Raw genomic sequence first — 21,206 nt, forward strand, 5'->3', positions numbered from 1 at the left:
TCCCTCTTATTTATCATAGTCCTCCAGGCAATCATAGAGGAGTTCAAGACAGGTTGCCCCTGGGAGCTCCTCTATGCTGATGACCTTGCCCTAATTGCGGAGTCACTATCAGAACTAGAGGAGAAGTTTCAAGTGTGGAAGCAAGGTCTAGAATTGAAGGGCCTTAGAGTCAACCTAGCTAAAACCAAAATCCTAATAAGTAGGAAGGTAGATAAAACACAAACCCCTTCAGGTAGATGGCCCTGCTCAGTATGTAGAAAAGGAGTAGGTAGTAACTCTATAAGATGTACCCGGTGCAAGCTATGGACACATAAGAGGTGCAGCAACATCAAAGGCAGGTTAACTAGCAAGTTAGATTTTGTTTGTGGCAGATGTTCAGGTGCAATAAAGACTGTAAGCAAACAGGAAACAACTTCTATCTCATTCCAGGGTGAAAAACTAGAGGTAGTCGATAGCTTCCACTATCTGGGCGACCAAGTTAGTAGTGGGGGTGGGTGCGCTGAAAGTGTAGCTACTAGAATAAGAATAGCCTGGGCAAAGTTTAGAGAGCTCTTACCCCTGCTGGCGACAAAGGGACTCTCACTCAGAGTAAAAGGCAGACTGTATGACGCATGCGTACGAACAGCCATGCTACATGGCAGTGAAACATGGGCTGTAACTGCTGAGGACATACGTAAGCTCGCAAGGAATGAAGCCAGTATGCTCCGTTGGATGTGTAATGTCAATGTGAATACCCGTCAGAGTGTAAGTATCTTGAGAGAAAAGCTGAACATTAGAAGCATCAGTTGTGGTGTGCAAGAGAGACGATTGCACTGGTATGGACATGTGGTGAGAATGGATGAGGATAGCTGCGTGAAAAAGTGCTACACCCTAACAGTTGAGGGAACCCGTGGAAGAGGTAGGCCCAGGAAGACCTGGGCTGAGGTGGTGAGGCAAGACCTTCGTACATTGAGCCTCACCGAGGCGATGACTACTGACCGAGACCTTTGGAAATGTGCTGTGCGTGAGAAGACCCGGCAAGCCAAGTAAGATCGTTGCCAGTGCCCCTGGACTGGATTGTGCGGGTGGCACATAAAAGACACCATTTCGAGCGTGGCCGTTTTCGTGCGGGTGACACGTAAAAGCACCCACTACGCTCTCTGAGTGGTTGGCGTTAGGAAGGGCATCCAGCTGTAGAAACTCTGCCAAATTAGATTGGAGCCTGGTGTTGCCATCCGGTTTCACCAGTCCTCAGTCAAATCGTCCAACCCATGCTAGCATGGAAAGCGGACGTTAAACGATGATGATGATGATGATGATAAGGGCATTACTATACAATAACACCTCACGCTATGAGGGACTCTAAGGTGAGACTACTATAAAAAGCACATTTTTACCGAATGCAAGGAAATGCAACTCTCAAAGCCAACCCCTTAAAAACGGACTAAATTATCGATCATGATTTCGTAGTTATTGTAGTATTATACAACTTCTACTCGTCAGTATAATATGGTCAAGAAAAATAGAAATAAACAGTGAATCAACATACCAAACGAACACCGTGTATCCAGCATAGCATATAGACGACTGTTCATCGCTATTTCCCTATGTAAGTGGCGGGAATTTCGAATTGCATCTCGGTAAATATGCCTCTTACTCAGAATAAATTCAGCACTGAATATATTCTGGTAATATATTTAAATTCAATAATAGGACGAATTCTTTTACAAGAATTTATCAAGTAGCTAGCGTGAAAAAACCTCATAAGGGAAAAAATCCATCATTTATTCCCGAAATATATATTTATATTTATATAAGGGCATTACTATACAATAAGGGGTTGGCTTTGAGAGTTGCATTTCCTCGCATTCGGTAAAAATGTGCTTTTTATAGTAGTCTGGATTGCATATATATGTGTATACAAAAATGTATATTCGCATCATGTATACAGATATATAGGGATATGTACACAAATACACACAAACATAACTGTATACGTGCGTATGCACACATTCAAGTATGTATGTGTGTAAACCTGAGCACACATTCTCATATATAACATAGAAGCACACATACAAATAAATGTATGTATGTGTAAATAAATATAAGCATACACTCTTACCCATGCATACACAAAGACACACATACGAAATCATTACTGTATGTGCACGAGTGTAAACCTAGGCTCTATATGTAAGCATAGACGCTCACATACGAATACATATGCATTGCTACAATACAGACATCCACATAAAAAACTTTTAGGTCTCAGCGTATATATGCAGACAGCTTTTTAAGAAATTGCTGAGTGTATAAAAGTTAAAATTGGGCAAAAATACATGCATAATAGAATTCCATATATCAAACCATCCATAAAAATGGTTAAATTCGATTACAAAGTATTTTAAAATAAATACAAATAAAATAGAATAAAGTAAAGTAAAACAAGAAAATAGAAAAACTATGCATATAACAGTCGAAGGCTTTCTTAAAAAGATGTAGGGATCTATACAATGTTCTTGCAACGCGAAATAAATCATGTATAATGCGGTACAAATTCAATAGTGAGATTGCACAATGGTTTCGAGGAGTCAAACATTATCAAAAAAATATACTACCCATATGGTATGTTATTCGCCGACATTTTAAATTTGGACGCATGTCTACATGAAATTAAAAGTTTGCGTCTTTGGTTCAGAGCTTTCTTATCTTGGAATAAGATATGGAATTTTTCTAACAAACACAACTAGCATTTAATTGGTCTTTTATGGGCACCGTGCCTGTAAGGTGATACTCTACCTAAAATCCTTCATGTCACGTTGAAAGGTCAGGCTTCATTTTCTTTTAGTTGCCAGACGTATTTTGCCAGGCTAGTCTTTGTCCTATTTTCGGGGTATCTGAAAGAATTTTTGTGCGAATAAAGCCTGGTTTTGAATGAATTTTCCGTAGCTCCTGTATAAGTTCTATAATCGTGCGAGCCTTCTATCTGGACTTTGGCTCTATACACAATACCTTTTTCTAGACATCTCCCTTCCAATGGACAGGAGGTTCTATCTTTGCAATTGCAGCTTTTTTTAAATGAGTTGGCATTATGGTTTTTGGCAATTATCTTGTTGTTGTGCTGGCTAATCAAAGAGGCGAAGTTTTTGCAGCAAGAATAGCTGATCTTAAGCGATCTTCTATTGAATATTCTGTAAAACTTATGATCAGGTTGAAAGTGCCTAGAGACTAATTTTAAAAATTCCTTACCTATATTAGTTCTTACGGCCATATTGAAAGCTGGGTTGAACCACAAAACTTTCCTAGTTCTAGTTCTACATGCTGCTAGCATTAGATTTGGTATACTGGATCCTCTCAGAGAATCCACTATTCCTTAAAGCACTATTATAATAAGGTGCTGCGTTATCGAATGTTGCCTCATCCGCAGAAATTGACGATATTCGCCTACCTATGTTACTAAGTTTCTAAGAATAACAGGCGGATGGTTGGATCCTCTGCTAATATAGGATAGTTTACCATTAGGCTTTAGGTTTAAATATATCTGAATTCAAGTTTAAATTTACATCTAAGAAATCTACTTTTTTGAGGTTAGTATCTATTGTAATCCGCAAGCCTATTCTTTGGAAGAAAGCTATTAGATCCTTCCTAAGCTTATCTAATTCGTGGCCGTTTAAATTACAGGTGACTATAAGGCCGTCATCCCTATACAATCCTACGTCTATAAACGGAAATTCTAGTTTTAGATTGTGCAGAATGTAAGCTCCTATAAGCATACACAACTCAGCCCCGTTGTATGCCTCCATCGGTACATCGAAAAAAGAATCCTCACTCTTTTTAATCCAGGTGGATTCCTCATAAAAAAGAAGTGATTTTCTTGCATGTATGATAATATCTATTTCCGAGCTATCGATGTTGACGTACTGTTTGGCGAATTCTAATGCTTTCAGGAGCACAGGTCTGGATATTGATGGGTAAAAATCAACAATATCAAACTGCGTAAATTTGCAGCTATGCTTATGGCTAATCCCTTTAAACCAACCTGTTACTGACTTATTATTCTTCCAAATCCATAAATTTAAATCACTATCTAACTTAGTTAGAATTCGATCTAAAATATATTTGCTATTTCAGTTTTTGCAGGATTAATCAATCTACATTTGGGGTTTCTATTAAAATTGGCTTTATGGTCTTTTAGGGTAATAAAAGCAGGTTTGGGGGAAAGGTATTCTATTCTATTGCTAATCTTAAGATTGTTAGCTATTCTTCTTGCCTCCAAATTCACCTATTTGTATAAATTTGTGTTATCTTTTTTGTATGTATCTGTGATGCTATTTGAAATTAGACTCTTGTAAACGTCCTTATCAACCGCATATAAGTTTTTGTCTTGTCGGAATTAATGAAGATCTTATTCAAGTTGTTGATTTCTGTAATTTTTTCTTTCATATCTCTCTGTAGATGGTTGGTATATTTACGGAATCTAATTTTTCTAATAAGATTGAAAAGGTCCTTTTCGAAGGCTTCTAATTCTGGAATAAGTGGTGGATTTCTGGGAGATTTAAGTCCGTATTTGTTTCCGTTTGCTTTTCATTTAGTAGCAAAGGCTTTCCATATCAATCTTTGAACAAGCTCTTCTGTTTTCTCTATAAGACTTTTATATATATATGTATATATATATATATATATATATATATATATATATATATATATATATATATATATATATACAGAGGTATCAACTTATATATACTTCTCCATATTACCTTCCACAACTCCCTATAGATAACCCCAATCAACTTGAGGTAGCAAACTGGTCTCCCTTCTACCATCTTTAAAATAGGTTTAACTCTATTTTTTAGAATATATCACTACTAACTCTATTCTCTTATTTTCTTTTAATACTGTTCTTAGAAAGCCACCTACACCCTCACCACTTACAGGTTCCTTCATAGCCTGACACTATACACAATATAAATACCTCTCCACATTACCTCCCCACATTCCTTCTCTCTACATTTCTTTACTAAACTTATGCTTCCACCCCCACATTCTTCCTTTTGCTCCCTCTACTTCTTTTTTCCTTCTTGTCAGAATAACTGACCATAGGACTGCTTACTACTATCTACCATATTTCTCACTTGAATTGCTTCTTTCCTCCCTTCCTTCCTGTTTTAAGGCTTGACCTCTTAACCCTACACACATCTCTCACTTGATTTGGGCTATCCTTTGAGTAAACAACGCACAGAGTACTCTGGATAAGATATGATACATATCCACCTTTGCTACTATAATTATCTCCGGAAAATACCCACAAGGATTCTTTACATGGATGTTTACTGCTGGAATGGAGCTACACTCCAAGTACTGTTTCTTCTTTGTTCTTTTTTCTGCGCATCGCTCTCACTTCTTACCACAAATCTCCTCTTATAAATGTAATAATCCATTCTTCTACTATTACCGTCTCCGATGAAGGGATACATTGGATTTTCCCTGAAACAGCTGTAAGACTTTATCCATGAAATATAATTCTAACTTTGCCATTGGTCTCTTTATCCTTTTCTTTCTTTATACATACAACTCTCTTTATATATATATATATATATATATATATATATATATATATATATATATATATATATATATATATATATATATATATATATATATATATATCATCATCATCATCATCATCATCATCATCATCGTTTAATGTCCGCTTTCCATGCTAGCATGGGTTGGACGATTTGACTGAGGACTGGTGAAACTGGATGGCAACACCAGGCTCCAATCTAATTTGGCAGAGTTTCTACAGCTGGATGCCCTTCCTAATGCCAACCACTCAGAGAGTGTAGTGGGTACTTTTACGTGTCACCCACACGAAGGCCAGTCAGGCGGTACTGGCAACGGCCACGCTCAAAATGGTGTATTTTATGTGCCACCCGCACAGGAGCCACCAGTCCAGGGGCACTAGCAATGATCTCGCTTGAAAATCCTACAAAGGCCAGTCAAGCGGTATTGGCAACGGCCACGCTCAAAATGGTGCATCTTATGTACCACCTGCACAAGAGCCAGTCCAGGGGCACTGGCAACAATCTCACTTGGTCTCACTTGGCTTGACGGGTCTTCTCACGCACAGCACATTTCCAAAGGTCTCGGTCAGTAGTCATCGCCTCGGTGAGGCCCAGTGTTCGAAGGTCTTGCCTCACCACCTCAGCCCAGGTCTTCCTGGGCCTACCTCTTCCACGGGTTCCCTCAACTGTTAGGGTGTGGCACTTTTTCACGCAGCTATCCTCATCCATTCTCACCACATGTCCATACCAGCGCAATCGTTTCTCTTGCTCACCACAACTGATGCTTCTTATGTTCAGCTTTTCTCTCAAGATACTTACACTCTGTCGGGTATGCACACTGACATTACACATCCAACGGAGCATACTGGCTTCATTCCTTGCGAGCTTACGCATGTTCTCAGCAGTCACAGCCCATGTTTCACTGCCATGTAGCATGGCTGTTCGTACACATGCGTCATACAGTCTGCCTTTTACTCTGAGTGAGAGTCCCTTTGTTGCCAGCAGAGGTAAGAGCTCTCTAAACTTTGCCCAGGCTATTCTTCTTCCAGCAGCTACACTTTCAGTGCACCCACCCCCACTACTAACTTGGTCACCCAGATAGCGGAAGCTATCAACTACCTCTAGTTTTTCTCCCTGGAATGAGATAGAAGTTGTTTCCTGTTTGTTTACACTGTTTATTGCACCTGAACATCTGCCACATACAAAAACTAACTTGCTAGTTAACCTGCCTTTGATATTGCTTTGATATATATATATATATATATATATATATATATATATATACATATATATATATATTGCTTTGATATATATAGATATATATATATATATATATATATATATATATATATACATATATATATAGCAGCTACACTTTCAGGTGCGCTGAAAGTGTAGCTGCTAGAATAAGAATAGCCTGGGCAAAGTTTAGAGAGCTCTTACCCCTGCTGGCGACAAAGGGACTCTCACTCAGAGTAAAAGGCAGACTGTATGACGCATGCGTACGAACAACCATGCTACATGGCAGTGAAACATGGGCTGTAACTGCTGAGGACATACGTAAGCTCGCAAGGAATGAAGCCAGTATGCTCCGTTGGATGTGTAATGTCAATGTGAATACCCGTCAGAGTGTAAGTATCTTGAGAGAAAAGCTGAACATTAGAAGCATCAGTTGTGGCGTGCAAGAGAGACGATTGCGCTGGTATGGACATGTGGTGAGAATGGAGGAGGATAGCTGCGTGAAAAAGTGCCACACCCTAACAGTTGAGGGAACCCGTGGAAGAGGTAGGCCCAGGAAGACCTGGGCTGAGGTGGTGAGGCAAGACCTTCGTACATTGGGCCTCACCGAGGCGATGACTACGGACCGAGACCTTTGGAAATGGGCTGTGCGTGAGAAGACCCGGCAAGCCAAGTAAGATCGTTGCCAGTGCCCCTGGACTGGTTCTTGTGCGGGTGGCACATGAGATGCACCATTTTGAGCGTGGCCGTTGCCAGTACCGCCTGACTGGCTCCTGTAGGATTTTCGAGCGAGATCGTTGCCAGTGCCCCTGGACTGGCTTGTGCGGGTGGCACATAAAAGACACCATTTCGAGCGTGGCCGTTTTCGTGCGGGTGACACGTAAAAGCACCCACTACACTCTCTGAGTGGTTGGCGTTAGGAAGGGCATCCAGCTGTAGAAACTCTGCCAAATCAGACTGGAGCCTGGTGTTGCCATCCGGTTTCACCAGTCCTCAGTCAAATCGTCCAACCCATGCTAGCATGGAAAGCGGACGTTAAACGATGATGATGATGATGATGATAATATAAGGATAAAATCTTTATAAGAATTTATCAAGTAGTCAGCGTGAAAAAACCTCATAAGGAAAAAAAAACCATCGTTTTTTTCCATAGATATATATAATTTATACAAGGGCATTACTATACAGTAATGCCTCAGGCTTAGAGGGACTTTATACGTCAAAACTACCAAAATAAGCACATATTTACCAAATGCGAGGGAATGCAACTTTTCAAAGCGAACCTCCTAAAAACTTTTAACTTAACGGCAAACCACTGGTTTCATAATTAATACAGCAAAACTATGCAGTAAGCTGCATCTTTTATTCATCAGTGCATGTATGGTCGAGACACATAAAGAATAAACAAATATCAACATACCCTGATGTACCCAACACAGTACAATGACTTCTGTTCATCCTTATATAAACGTGAAAGAGACGGGCTTTTCAAGTTACATTCTCGGCAACATGTGCTTTTACAGAATAATATTCAGCACTGAATATATTCTAATTATTTATAATATAATATAAGGATAAAATCTTTATAAGAATTTATCAAGTAGTCATAAGGAAAAAAAAATCCATCGTTTTTTTCCATAAATATATATAATTTATATAAGGGCATTACTATACAGTAATGCCTCACGCCTAGAGGGACTTTATAAGTCAAAACTACCACAATAAGCACATATTTACCGAACGCGGTATTATGAAACCAGTGGTTTGCCGTTAAGTTAAGTTTTTAGGAGGTTAGCTTTGAAAAGTTGCATTCCCTCGCGTTCTGTAAATATGTGCTTATTTTGGTAGTTTTGACTTATAAAGTCCCTCTAAGCGTGAGGCATTACTGTATAGTAATGCCCTTATATAAATTATATATATATATATATATATATATATATATATATATATATATATATATATATATATATATATGTATACATATGTATATATATATATATATAAATATATATATATATATACTCTTTTACTCTTTTACTTGTTTCAGTCATTTGACTGTGGCCATGCTGGAGCACCACCTTTAGTCAACCAAATCGACCCCAGGACTTATTAGTAATTATTCCATCGGTCACTTTTGCCGAAACACTAAGTTATGGGGACATAAATAGACTGGCATCACCACCAGCACCACCACCACCAGTACCACCACCACCACCACCAGCACCACCACCACCACCAGCACCACCACCACCACCACCAGCACCACCACCACCACCACCAGCACCACCACCACCACCACCAGCACCACCACCACCACCACCACCACCACCACCACCACCACCACCAGCACCACCACCACCACCACCAGCACCACCACCACCAGCCGCTTCATGAGTTGAGGGGCCTCCATGATCCGCTCTTTCTCTACAGAGATGTTGACTCTCTCTGTGCCCCTTTCTGGCCCTCTTCCTCTATGGAGCAGGTCGTAAACCTTTCCTGGCATGTATAAAAGATGTTTTTTACGTGCCACCTGCATGGGAGCCAGTCCAGCGGCACTGTCAACGACCTCACTCAAATGATTTTCTAACGTGCCACCAGCACAAGTGCTAGAAAGCAACGCTGGTAATGATTATGCTCAAATGGTGCTATTTATGGGCCACTAGCACAGAAGCCAGACAGCTGCTCTGGCAGTGAGCACACTTGGACAGTGCTGTTAGTGCTCCACTGGCACAGGTGCCAGTCATCAAGTATGATTCAATTACGATTTCACTTGCCCCAACAGGTCTTAGTCGGGTTTCTTTCAGTTTCCATCTACCAAATCCATTCACAAGACTTTGGTCAGCCTGAGGCTATAGTAGAAGACACTTGCCCAAGGTTTCACACAGTGGGAATGAACCCGGAACCATGTGGTTGGTAAGCAAGCTACTTTATTTCAATAAATTTCGCCATTAACGGTATTACATAGAGGGGACAAACAAAGTCAGACAAACATGAAGTAGCTGCAGGCTGGACATGGACATTAATGAGATGAGGGTGATAAGGATGAAACAAATAATGAGAGAGGCACCATTGCCCGCCGACTGATAACCCCTCGAAAACGTTGTTCTTTTTTTCCTTTTAAAATTACAATTATTCCACAATTTCTATATATTAACAATTTCAATATATTAACAATTAAAAATATCACAATTTTCCTCATTCCACCCCTCCGCAAGCAGATATGCTGCCCCGGCTAAACAAGTGTCTATTGTTAGGCTTGAATTTGCGGCAAGGTAGAAGAAATCTTTATGGTTATATTTTTCTATGACTTTTGCCAATATGTTGTCATTTAGAACCTTCGCAGTCACCTGCAGAGGCCATGTGGAACTACTCGCACAATCCGAGTAGCTCCTATCTTGGCTGCACTCGCGGTCCAAGAATTCATTCACCGCCCCTCCCTCATAGTACATGGTAATATAATCATTATCCTCACTGGGAGGGATGTCAGCCACTCTGTCATCGGCGCAATTCCCGGTGGCAGAGTTTTCCTCTCCGGGGGCACACTTCTCATCGGAGAGGCCTCAGGTTCGGTCGGCAGCACGTCCGCCGACCGTCTCCTGTTTCTCCTTTTCTTTTTTTTTCTTTTACCGGTTGCAGGGTTCAGGGCATCCTTTGGCACACCCGAGGTGTCCTCCTCCTCTCCTGCAACCTCTATTTCTCCTGGTGAGTAACCACCACTACTCACCTTCCTCTTTCTATTCATGGAGGCCACCGCCTCCACGACTTCTTCTGTCTCCCCCTCCAATGGTGGGGCTGAGGGCACATTTTCTTTTTTACTCTGCTCCGGGGCCTTACCTCGGCCCTTGGGACAGTTCTTTTTTAAATGGCCGGATTCAAGGCACTTGTGACACTTAGGAGGGCGTCCTTCCAGAATCACTGGATACCTTGCCTGAGCCATCCTTAAAATGTCTGGAAACACCAGACTCGCAATCGACTGGGACCAGAGGGTCAACACCGCTTTTGACCCCTCCCAGTCAACTGCTGGCAAAATTTTTACATTGAGGAGCTTGGTTCCGGTGCTGCCCAGACCCCGTCAGAAAGAATCCTCTATCCACTCGGGCTTATTCCAGGCGGCAACCCGCAGACCCAAGCCCTCGTTATTTTTTGTCCAGAATATGTGGGCAGAAACAAAATTTCTTTGCCCTCAATGAGCCCACTCGCAAATTTGTGAGCTTCACTCGGGGAGTCAAAAAGGAACCACACGGTTGCATATTTGACTCCCCTTGAAATATATTTAAAGTTGGCATTAACATTCGTAAGTTCCTTTTCAATAATAGTTTGAGGAAAGACAGTGACGCTATCCAACACCTTTGAGTAGGTTCGGAGCATCACTGTTCTTTCCTCCATTTCTTTCAACCACTGCTTGGGTGGGCACAGTTCCCACTCCAAGACAGTGTTGCCCTTTTTTGCCATGCTTGCAAAAAAAAAAAAAGTTCAAATGTTCAACAAAAAAGTTCAGAAAATAGTTCACAAACAAGTTCAATCAAAAAGTTCACAAAAACAAACTAAATATAGAAAGAACAGAAAGACAGAGCAGAGAAAAGGAAAGAAGGAAGACAGTTCAAGTCACAGCAACACAATTCCGGCCACCCGGAATACCTATAGGTATTCCAATAAAGGCATTCCAATAAAGGTACTCCAAAATAAAAGTATTCCAGTAAAGGTAATCCAGGACCACAGCAGCAGGAACACAAAAAAATCCTTCACAAATTGTTAGAATTTTCACGAGTTTTTCGGAGGCGAGATACGCCCACAAAAACAATTGTCGCAAAGTGAGACACAAAAAGTTTCCACAAGAAAAAATAAATTCTCAGTCCGCCGTTATGTTGACTCAACCACGCCCACCAATAACGACGAACGAGAAACACAATTTGCTCACTAAATGAGCAACAACTTAAAGCCGCCGAAAGCAAACGGAACTGCCCCAGAGCTATACGAAATTTACTGAAAAATATTGAAACACAATAAATTACACACAGCTCAAAAAACAATTCCACCTACCTCGGTCGACTTCACACATTTTCAATTTTGGATGGCGTCAAACACATGTCCACTTGGTTCAAGCAGCTACTGCAATGCACAAAACCAGAAGCTAGCTACCGGAAGTAAGCTAGCTACTTACCACACAGCCACTTCTGTGCACTTGCAAGTAGTTATGCCTGATAAGTTCTTCAGATCTACACAACAAAATGGCAACTATTGACAGCATCAACATAGAGGAAACCGATGTGATGTTAGCCATTGATGAGATGAGCTCAAACTCAGCAACAGGCCCTGATGGATTCCCCGCAATCCTCCTAAAGAAATGCAAAGGCACTCTAGCTAGACCACTTCAGATTCTCTTCCAGAGCTTCCTCAAAACAAGAAGACTTCCCAAAAAGTTAAAGAAAGGCATTATATACCCTATCCATAAGGGAGGTAGCAGAGCAGGTGCTAAGAATTTTAGACCTGTCTCTCTAACTTCCCATTTCAGCAAAGTCATGGAACACATTGTCAGGAAGAAACTATTTGTGTTCCTTGAAGATAAGTTGCTTCCTGATACCCAGCATGGCTTTCACTCAGGCAGAAGCTCCCTTACACAGCTTTTGCAACACTATGACTGGGTGTTGAAACAATTAATGAATCACTGAAATGTAGCTGTGATATTTCTCAACTTTGCAAAGGTCTTTAATAGGTTGATCATGGGATGATATGTCACAAACTACGGAGACTCGGCATAACCGGGAAAATCAGAGAGTGGTTGCATGACTTCTTAAAAGACAGAAGCCCTCTCCACGGAGACATTAATAGAAAGTGGAGTGCCTCAGGGAATTGTATTGGGGCCACTACATGGTAGCTCTTTCAGACATGCCATCAGTTACACAGACAGCCACACTTACTAGATATGCCAATGACACAAAATTAGTATAAGCAGTCAAGGAATCTTCTGATGCTAATCCTCTACAGAAAGACGTAGATGCCATATATAAATGGGCTGAGGACAACATGCAATTTAATGCAGGCAAATTCCAAGCCTTCAGCTATCAGCTAATTGGTGCTCAGAAGTCACAACGTTGATACTTTAGACCAAGAGCAGCAATCCTAGAATCACATACGGTGCATGACCTTGGGATTGATATGAGCAACGATGCTTTGTTTCACATGCATGTCACCAAGATGTTGGCAGTGTGCAGGCGAATGGCCTGTTGGATTGTGAGAACCTTCAGAACAAGGGACCAGGAAACTCTGCTGGTTCTATGGAGGACATTTGTGATACTACACAAGGAAGATTGCATTAATGGAACAGCTGAGCTACTGGAAGAAACTGAAAGAGCTACAACTCTACTCTCTGGAGTGAAAACAAGAGAGGTAGGCAGTGATATATGTATGGAAGATACTGGAGGAGCTGGCACCAGACTTTGGAATTGAGTGTTATACTAGAACTCGAAATGGACGTCACTGCACTGTTCCAAAAGTCCCAGCTGTCTCATCTAAGGTGAGGACCATGTACTGCAGTAGCTTGGGATTCAAGGGCCCACAGCTATTTAACTCCTCACCAAAATGTATGAGAGACTTCCATGAAGTGGGAGTAGATGTTTTCAAGAGACAACTTGACCTCTTACTATATAAGATCCCATATGAACGAATATCAAGGCAGGAAGCTCAAAAGAGGGCAGTGGTATTGAACTCCTTCCATCACCAGAAGCCAAACCCATAGAATTGGCCAATTAAAAGTTGATTACAAAGGCAGTGCCCCAGCATGGCTGTAGCCTCAAGGATGAAACGTATAAAGCAGTAAAAGAATATGTTTATATATATATATATATATATATATATATATATATATATATATATATAGCTCGAAAAAAACCTTTATTAATACACAAAACATAAACATTGTGTCGTATTAAGCAGCAAATGTTATTACAAAAATTTGAGAAGTAGTTCCAAATCTTTCACTGCCTTGTAAATATCCATCTCTTAGGAAAAACTGAATAAGGATCTTTGTGCACATCAGTTCTCTTCTCTCTGTTTTGTTTTTGACTTACGAGATTGATTATTGTTGATATTTTAAAATTTTGTTATTCCTACTTTAGCAGCCTTTCCGTAGTTAAAGATAGGCACATATTTATTTATTTATATTCCCTATCCAAGTTGATTATTTTCAGGAGTTTGCAAACCAGACGGCCATCATGTCATTTCTCTCTCACTTTTTCTCACTTCTCTCCATGACACCATCTTTTTTTGTTCTCTCTTTCCATATTTCTTCTCTCTAAATATATAGACACCTCCTCTCTCTATCTCTTTACTTAACTCCATCACACCATCTTTCTTCATCACACCGCCTTTTCTTCATTTCTCTCCTCTTCCCTCTAAATAAATAGACACTCTTTCTTTACTTCATTCCATCACACCATCTTTCTACTTTCAGCCCCTCAATCTCTCTTTCCTTTGTTTCTCTCTTTCTCTTCACTTCTCTCCAACATAGTCTTTCTTCTCTTAGCCCCTCAATCTCTCTAAACATAAAGACACACTCTCTCTCTCTCTATTTCTCCACTACCCTCCATCACACCGTTAAAACAAAATGTCCAGAAACTAGAGGAGCATGGAACTGACATTGTTTCTGAGAGCCTGGCGTTGTGCTGAAGAAGATAACCCAAACAATATCATTACAGCTGCACTGAAGAGCAATGGCTACTCAAGAACTTTAGCACAGATAGAGTGAAAGAAGCAGGAGTTTATATGCTCCTTTGCTCTCATTAGATCTCACATCAGCACCCTTGATGCCATCTTTGATAATGAACAGAGCAAAGATGACTAGGATAGAGGCACAGATGTAGGTGAAAGATATTCCCCCCACTTGGTAGACACTCAAGGAAACAAAGAAGAAAGTATAAGCAAGAAACCTGCCAGGAAAGAAAACTCAAGTGCAAGTGCCACTACCACTGTCAAAGTGAAAAACCGAAGAGGTGAATAAGCCAAGAAAAGACAATAAAAATTAGCAAAAACAAAAACAATGGATGAAACTGCCAAAGAAAGAAGCAAGTCTGACTGCCTATACCACAAAAAAGATTAAAAGAGACAACACGCACGAATATGTAAATTCTACTTGAAAGGTAGAGGTGGGGTGCCAACTACCATTTTACACACAAAAGACCATATATGGAATCACCAAGCCCCAAATCCTCAGATCAGTTTGACTACAAATGCGAGAAAGTTCTCTGAAAAAGTTAAGAAGGGATTTTTTTTTAATCTCCACACCCAAGTTAACAAAGAACTTACTAGATCTATGAACTAAAATTTATATAAAAAATAAATTTAACTGATTAGAACTACCAGTGAAGTCATTCTTTTTTTTTTTTTTCAAATATACCTAACTCTACCAAGGATCTCACACATTTTCCAGTATATATATATATATATATATATATATATATATATATATATATATATATATGTATATATATATACAAATAATATATGAGTATATGCATATATATGTACATGTATGTACATACCTTCATCTACATGTATATATAGATGCATATCTGGGTACATGACATTGCAAAAAAAACATGGACAAAATGCTAAACAAGGTACAAAAAACACACAGGCCACATAGAGAACATATCCTTCATCGGCTGCCACCATTATAACACTGGCGTTTCGAAGAGTTAGGGCAGGACGCATTGTTAAAATGGCTCTTCCCACGGACACAAATTAAATTTGTTCCATGGAGGATAGTGGTGGACGGAAAACAAGACAGGAAAAAGAAACGGTGAAATAAACAAACAAAAAGGCTATACAGCCAGACGTGGAAAAGTATGTGTATATTGAACGCTGTGAAGCACGAACTGGAAGAACGAAAATGTATGTGTGAGCTTGGGGAGACCAAGAATGAAAAGAATTAGTAGCTGGACACATGTGACCAGCGAGGGGTAGGGAGAAAGAGTGGTAGAGGGAGAAAAAGGGGAGGAAGTAGAATATAAGTGAGCAACGAGAGGGAGAGAGAGAGAGAGAGAGAGAGAGAGAGAGATAGAGAGATAGTAGTGATGAGGAGAGGCAAAGAACAGTAGAAGGAAGAATGAGAGGAGGAGATAGATACAAAAATAGAAAGAGTCGCGTCAGAAAAATAAAGTTCAAAACTTACTTGCAAAGGTAACGCGTGCATTCGATCGTGTGATACAAATAATATATGAGTATATGCATATATATGTACATGTATGTACATACCTTCATCTACATGTATATATAGATGCATATCTGGGTACATGACGTTATATATATATACACACACACACACTCATATAGACACCCATATGCATATATATGTATACACACACACACACACACACACACACACACATATATATATACACAAATGTATTTAAAAAGCTAAGAAAAAATAATGAATTAAAAAAATATATATAAAATAAGTGAGAGAAAACCAGTCTATTACTAATTATTACTGTAGAGTGCCGTCCAAGTAAGACAAGTACAGTTTGAATATGCTAAACACATTTTTTCCTTCATCATTTTCATGTCAAAATAAACTTCTTCCATCAAAAATTATATATCATTTGAAAGTTCTGGATGTGAACTTTCTTCTTATATAGTTATTTCCACAAATTTACAAAGTTTGTCTTTTTTTTTTTTTCTTTTTACTGCTGAATAGTAGCCCCCATTCTAGTTCAGTGTGCTGGAGTGCTCTAACTTGAGTTGTGTCGAAAGTTATGCAGTCATGTAGAGGAATGTTTTTTATTTTGATATAAAAATTGTTGGGGGTTGTTCAGATAAACATTACAAAATATAAAAGTGAAAAATTTATTGTTAGTTTTCACTTAGAAAAGAATATATTTTCTTCAAGACTTTTTACATCATAAGAAAAAAAACTTCTCGTGAATTCAATATGGTTATTATTGAATCTAGCCATGATATGGCAAAAAAACATAAAGTCAATAAAATGAGTGGTATATTGACCTACTTGCCATACTGAGAAGAAGTAAAATGGATTGCAAATCCAAAGCTTCAAATATTGAGTTAGAGCCAGAATTTCAAGAAATGGACAAACTAATTACTAAGTTAACATGTATTTCTACAAAAAAATACACTGAATTGAAATACAGGTAGAAGAGATGTCAGATATATAACAAGGGTTATTATTTTTAGACGTCTCATAAAATTGTACATTCAGTACTACTTGTGTGAACTTTTACACTAGCTAAAGAATGAAATGTTTCAAACAAGATTCGTTTTCAAAAGAGATTATATGTATCAAGGTTCTTTGTAAATCCTCTTAGACTTTTTAAAGTAATTGAAATTTTCACATTTAACCTTTGTATTAATTGTTGCAGCTAGCTGTTATCTTATTACTAATGCTATGCTGTATCCATGTTCAGAGTATTTAACTGTTGCAGTAACAGGTGCTATATGAAACTATAGATCTCTGACCTAAGTACTGTATTTTAAGGTGTTATAAGCTTATAGGGATTGTCTCTTGATTCCAAAACTTATCAAGTGTATTTTGTTATATCTATTTTTGCATATCTATTTAACAGTGTTTCATTTTGCTTTCAGTTGGAACATTCCTTTCATTATCTTGACATCCAATCTATAGAAAGTCCGAATCCAAACAGGGTAAGATATTAACTGACAGAAGATGAAAATAACGCAACAAAACATGATCATGATATTTTTTGTATTCCTGTTACAGTATTTTGTTATTGATTTTGCAGTTTTACAAATATATTTTCAGCAATTTCAAATTAGTTTTTTACACAACAGAATCTTAAAAGTAAAGGAGTTTCTTGTAATAGGTAATATAATAGCACTTAATGCTTATATAAGACACTAAAAACACTAACTGTATCAAATATGAGTGGTAATGGTAATAGCATCACTAGTACATGTAACAAATGAAAGCTAGCACTGATTTTGTTATGACATTTCATATCTGTGTATGCCCAATGTAACCACCTGCCTTATTTTCTAAATTGGCTCATTAAATCTGCAAATGTCACTATCATATTACATCTTACATTGGAAAAATTTATGCAAGCTGCTAACAAAGACAGTTAAAGTGATGCAGTATGGTCACCTTCTTGTAAGTTACAAGTCCTTTGATTCATTGAAATATTGGGGCACTTCCAAAGACTCTATCTTTCTGTAATGTATCTTGAACAAAACACCTTGGCAAAACTCATTTCATATCTGCATAGAGGCACTAGACTCAGCAGTACTAACTAATGAGCTATTTACCAGTTTTACAGCTTTGCTACTGCACTAGACTTTCTAGTGACAGCATACTGATCAACCTTTTAGTGGGGTATTTGTTGCTTATTGATTCCACCATTGAACCACACAAATTGGTAATTGGGAAAGCAGCTGATGCTTTTTGTAAAGAGTTTTCACTGATTAGGCAAATTAAAATTTCAATGTTTGAAACTTTCCAAAGGGTGCCTGCTGTATGAAGGACATATAAAGTGCAGGTTAACAAACTTATTTATTTCCACAAACACTTAAAGAAAATACCATTAAAATTTCCCCAAAACATAGATGACAACTGAATACAGCAAGTAATGCATCAAAAGTAGAGTGAGATGGAAAAATAAATTGTATAGTGAGTTAGGGGTTTGAAACTATAACAGTTTAAGTTCTCAGTCATTGTTTAAACCAAAGATCCAACTTGCACTACTGGATTTCATTCCATTTGATGTTTGAGGTATCAAAAATTGGCTGCTTAATCAGCTGGAAAATTATTACTGATATTAACCAAAGTTACAGTTGTATATTAATGCACATCAGATGTGACAATAATTTTGCAGTCATTTCCAAGCATTTTGCTTGTGGTCATTGCCACATAAAATGTACCCAGTGCACTCTTTAAACTTTAAAGTGGTTGTCATTAGGAAGGGCATCCAGTCATAGAAACCATGTCAAAACAGATATTAGAGCTTGATGCAGTCCTCTGACTTACCAGTTCCTGTTGAACCATCCAAACCATGCCAGCATGGAAAACAAACAGTAAGTGCTACTGATGATAATAATGACTGTGATAATATATCTAGATATTCTTGATATATGTAAAATATGTGAACAAAATGCACAAATAACATGGGAGAGCCAACTCAGTTAAAAACAGTACAAGAGACCTAATTGCTCTTTTCTATTTCTAGTTTGGAATTTTTGTGATGCACAAATGTTTTTACATTTTGAATTATGCTGGATCCATTTCAAACAAGTTCCAAATCCAAGCCATTGATTAAAAAAATATATTTTTGTGAAATATTGGAATTTACTATTAGGTTGTCAAGAAATTTCTTGCGGTTTTTAACCTTTAAATTCAGATGCACATATCTCAGCTCAAACAAAACTTTATTAATCAAAATAAACACCATCAGAATCAACACACTTTTGCCAATGTGAAACAAGTTTATTTATGCCAGTAGTGTAAAAATCCTGCGTTCTGGTAGCGATAAAGTCGTTGAAGGCATGTTTGGCATCGTCTTGGTTTTTGAAGCATTTCTCACACAGGAAGTTGTCAAGATGCTTGAAAAAGTGGTAGTCAGTAGACAAGAGGTCTGGTGAGTATGGCTGATGAGGCAGATTTTTGTAGCCCAATTCATTTAACTTCTGCAAGGTCAGTTGTGCGATGTGCAGCTGAGCCTTGTCGTGGAGAAGAATTGGTCCTTTTCTATTGACCAATGCTGGCTGTTGTTGTCAGAGTTTCTTATGCATTTCATCCATTTGCTGACAGTACTTTTCCGCCATAATGGTTATGCCTGGATCCAAAAAGCTGTGATGGATGAGACAGGTCGCAGATCACCAAACAGTCACCATGAGTTTCTTTTGTGCAACTTTGGCTTTGGGAAGCGTCGTGGAGCTGCGTTGGCATCCAACCACTCAGCTGAATGTCTCCAGTTGTCATAAAGAATCCACTTTTCATCGCAAGTCACAATCCTGTCAAGAAACGGGTCATTCTTGTTGCATAAAAGAAGGGAAGACAATACTTCAAAACGGCGTCTTTTTTTGGTTGTCGTTCAATTCGTACAGCACCCATTTCTCAAGTATTTTTGTTTTTCCAATCTCTCTTAAGTGGTTGGAAATTGTCATATGCGTTATGTCTAATTCAGAAGCAAGCTCTCAAACAGTTGTGCGTCAATTGGTTTCGACTAAGGCTCTTAGTTGATCGTTGTCAACATCTGATGGCCAACCACTACGCTTATCATCTTCAAGACTCTCGTCACTGCTACGAAATGTCTTGAACCACCATTGTGCTGTACGTTCATTAATGATTCCTGGGCCAAATGCATTGCTGATATCTCGAGCTGTTTCAGCAGCTTTTCGGTCTAGCTTGAACTGGAATAAGAAAATTGTGCAAATTTGCTTTTTATCCATGTTGTATTCAATGTTCCGGAAAAAAATGGTCTAATTATTCATAAAGAAAAAGAGTAACACAATTAGATAGAGTGAAAAACAGGCTTTAAAATGATATATAAAGTCAAAGTAATTTAACGAAAATTAATTTGAAAATACATTATTTAAAACCAAAATTAAAAATTCTGCAAGAACTTTCTTGACAACCTAATATTATAAGCTCCAAGAGCTAACATGTCAAGGATTTGTAAAAAAAGATATGAAATTTAACAAAAATAAATAAATAAATAAATCAGTCTGTAAATGTTGATAAACTCAATACATAATTCTCAAGTAAAAAGAAAATAATCAACTACTGAGTCATATTTAGACCTAATTGATTATCAATTTCCTTGCTTTCCATCCAACATCACACAGTCATATTATTATTGTTGTTATTTTAAAGTAATTTGATATGAGATCATGTGTTGAAACTGAAGTAATTACATCCTGGAAAAGCCACTTAATTTTAAAGCTGTTAAATTCACTTTGTTTGTTATTTTCTTTCTCTGGCACACTTTGATTCTTTTACATTTCAATCACAGTCGATGTATTTTTTCTCATTATTTTTCTGCAGTTATCACTCTTGTAATAATGAAGCACCCCACTTTTATATGGCATAATATGTCTCTCCTTTTTCTTTTTTTTTTGAGTGTTAGGTGCACCTTGCCACCCAGTTTAGCACCATCATCTGGCTTTAGGGTACCTTAAGTGGAATTTATCCCTTGTAAGTATTCAGACTAGGCCTCTGGCTTGGGGATTTCCATTCACCATCATCCTCTATGTTTCTCTATGATACCAAGTAAAAATAGATTCAACCTTCTGGCCAATTTCCTTCCTTTTCTCAAACATGTGAGAACTTCTCTCCAACCTAAATCCTACTCTCTCAGAGTTTCAAATTTCCTGGTCTAGATCTACAACCCATATCTGTTGTCTAGGATGTACTCTCTACTCCTCAAATTTCACTTCAAAAGGTGGTGTTGTACA

General features: G+C 38.4%; 1 protein-coding gene across 2 annotated transcripts in view; it reads left to right on the forward strand.

The window, feature by feature from the left end:
- Positions 1 to 21,206, forward strand: part of LOC106880055 (F-actin-uncapping protein LRRC16A) — a 547,921-nt gene that overhangs the window by 7,504 nt on the left and 519,211 nt on the right. The window contains exon 2 of one of the 2 annotated variants that reach the window (XM_089356189.1): positions 17,382 to 17,441. In XM_089356189.1, the coding sequence (XP_089212315.1) occupies positions 17,382 to 17,441 (60 nt within the window). Of the gene's footprint in view, positions 1 to 17,291; positions 17,442 to 21,206 lie in introns of both variants that reach the window. The other variant, XM_089356195.1, reaches the window with a different exon arrangement.

Source organism: Octopus bimaculoides, chromosome 1 (assembly GCF_046866305.1).
Source record: "Octopus bimaculoides isolate indiv1 chromosome 1, ASM4686630v1, whole genome shotgun sequence".
Taxonomy (NCBI): Eukaryota; Metazoa; Mollusca; class Cephalopoda; order Octopoda; family Octopodidae; genus Octopus; species Octopus bimaculoides.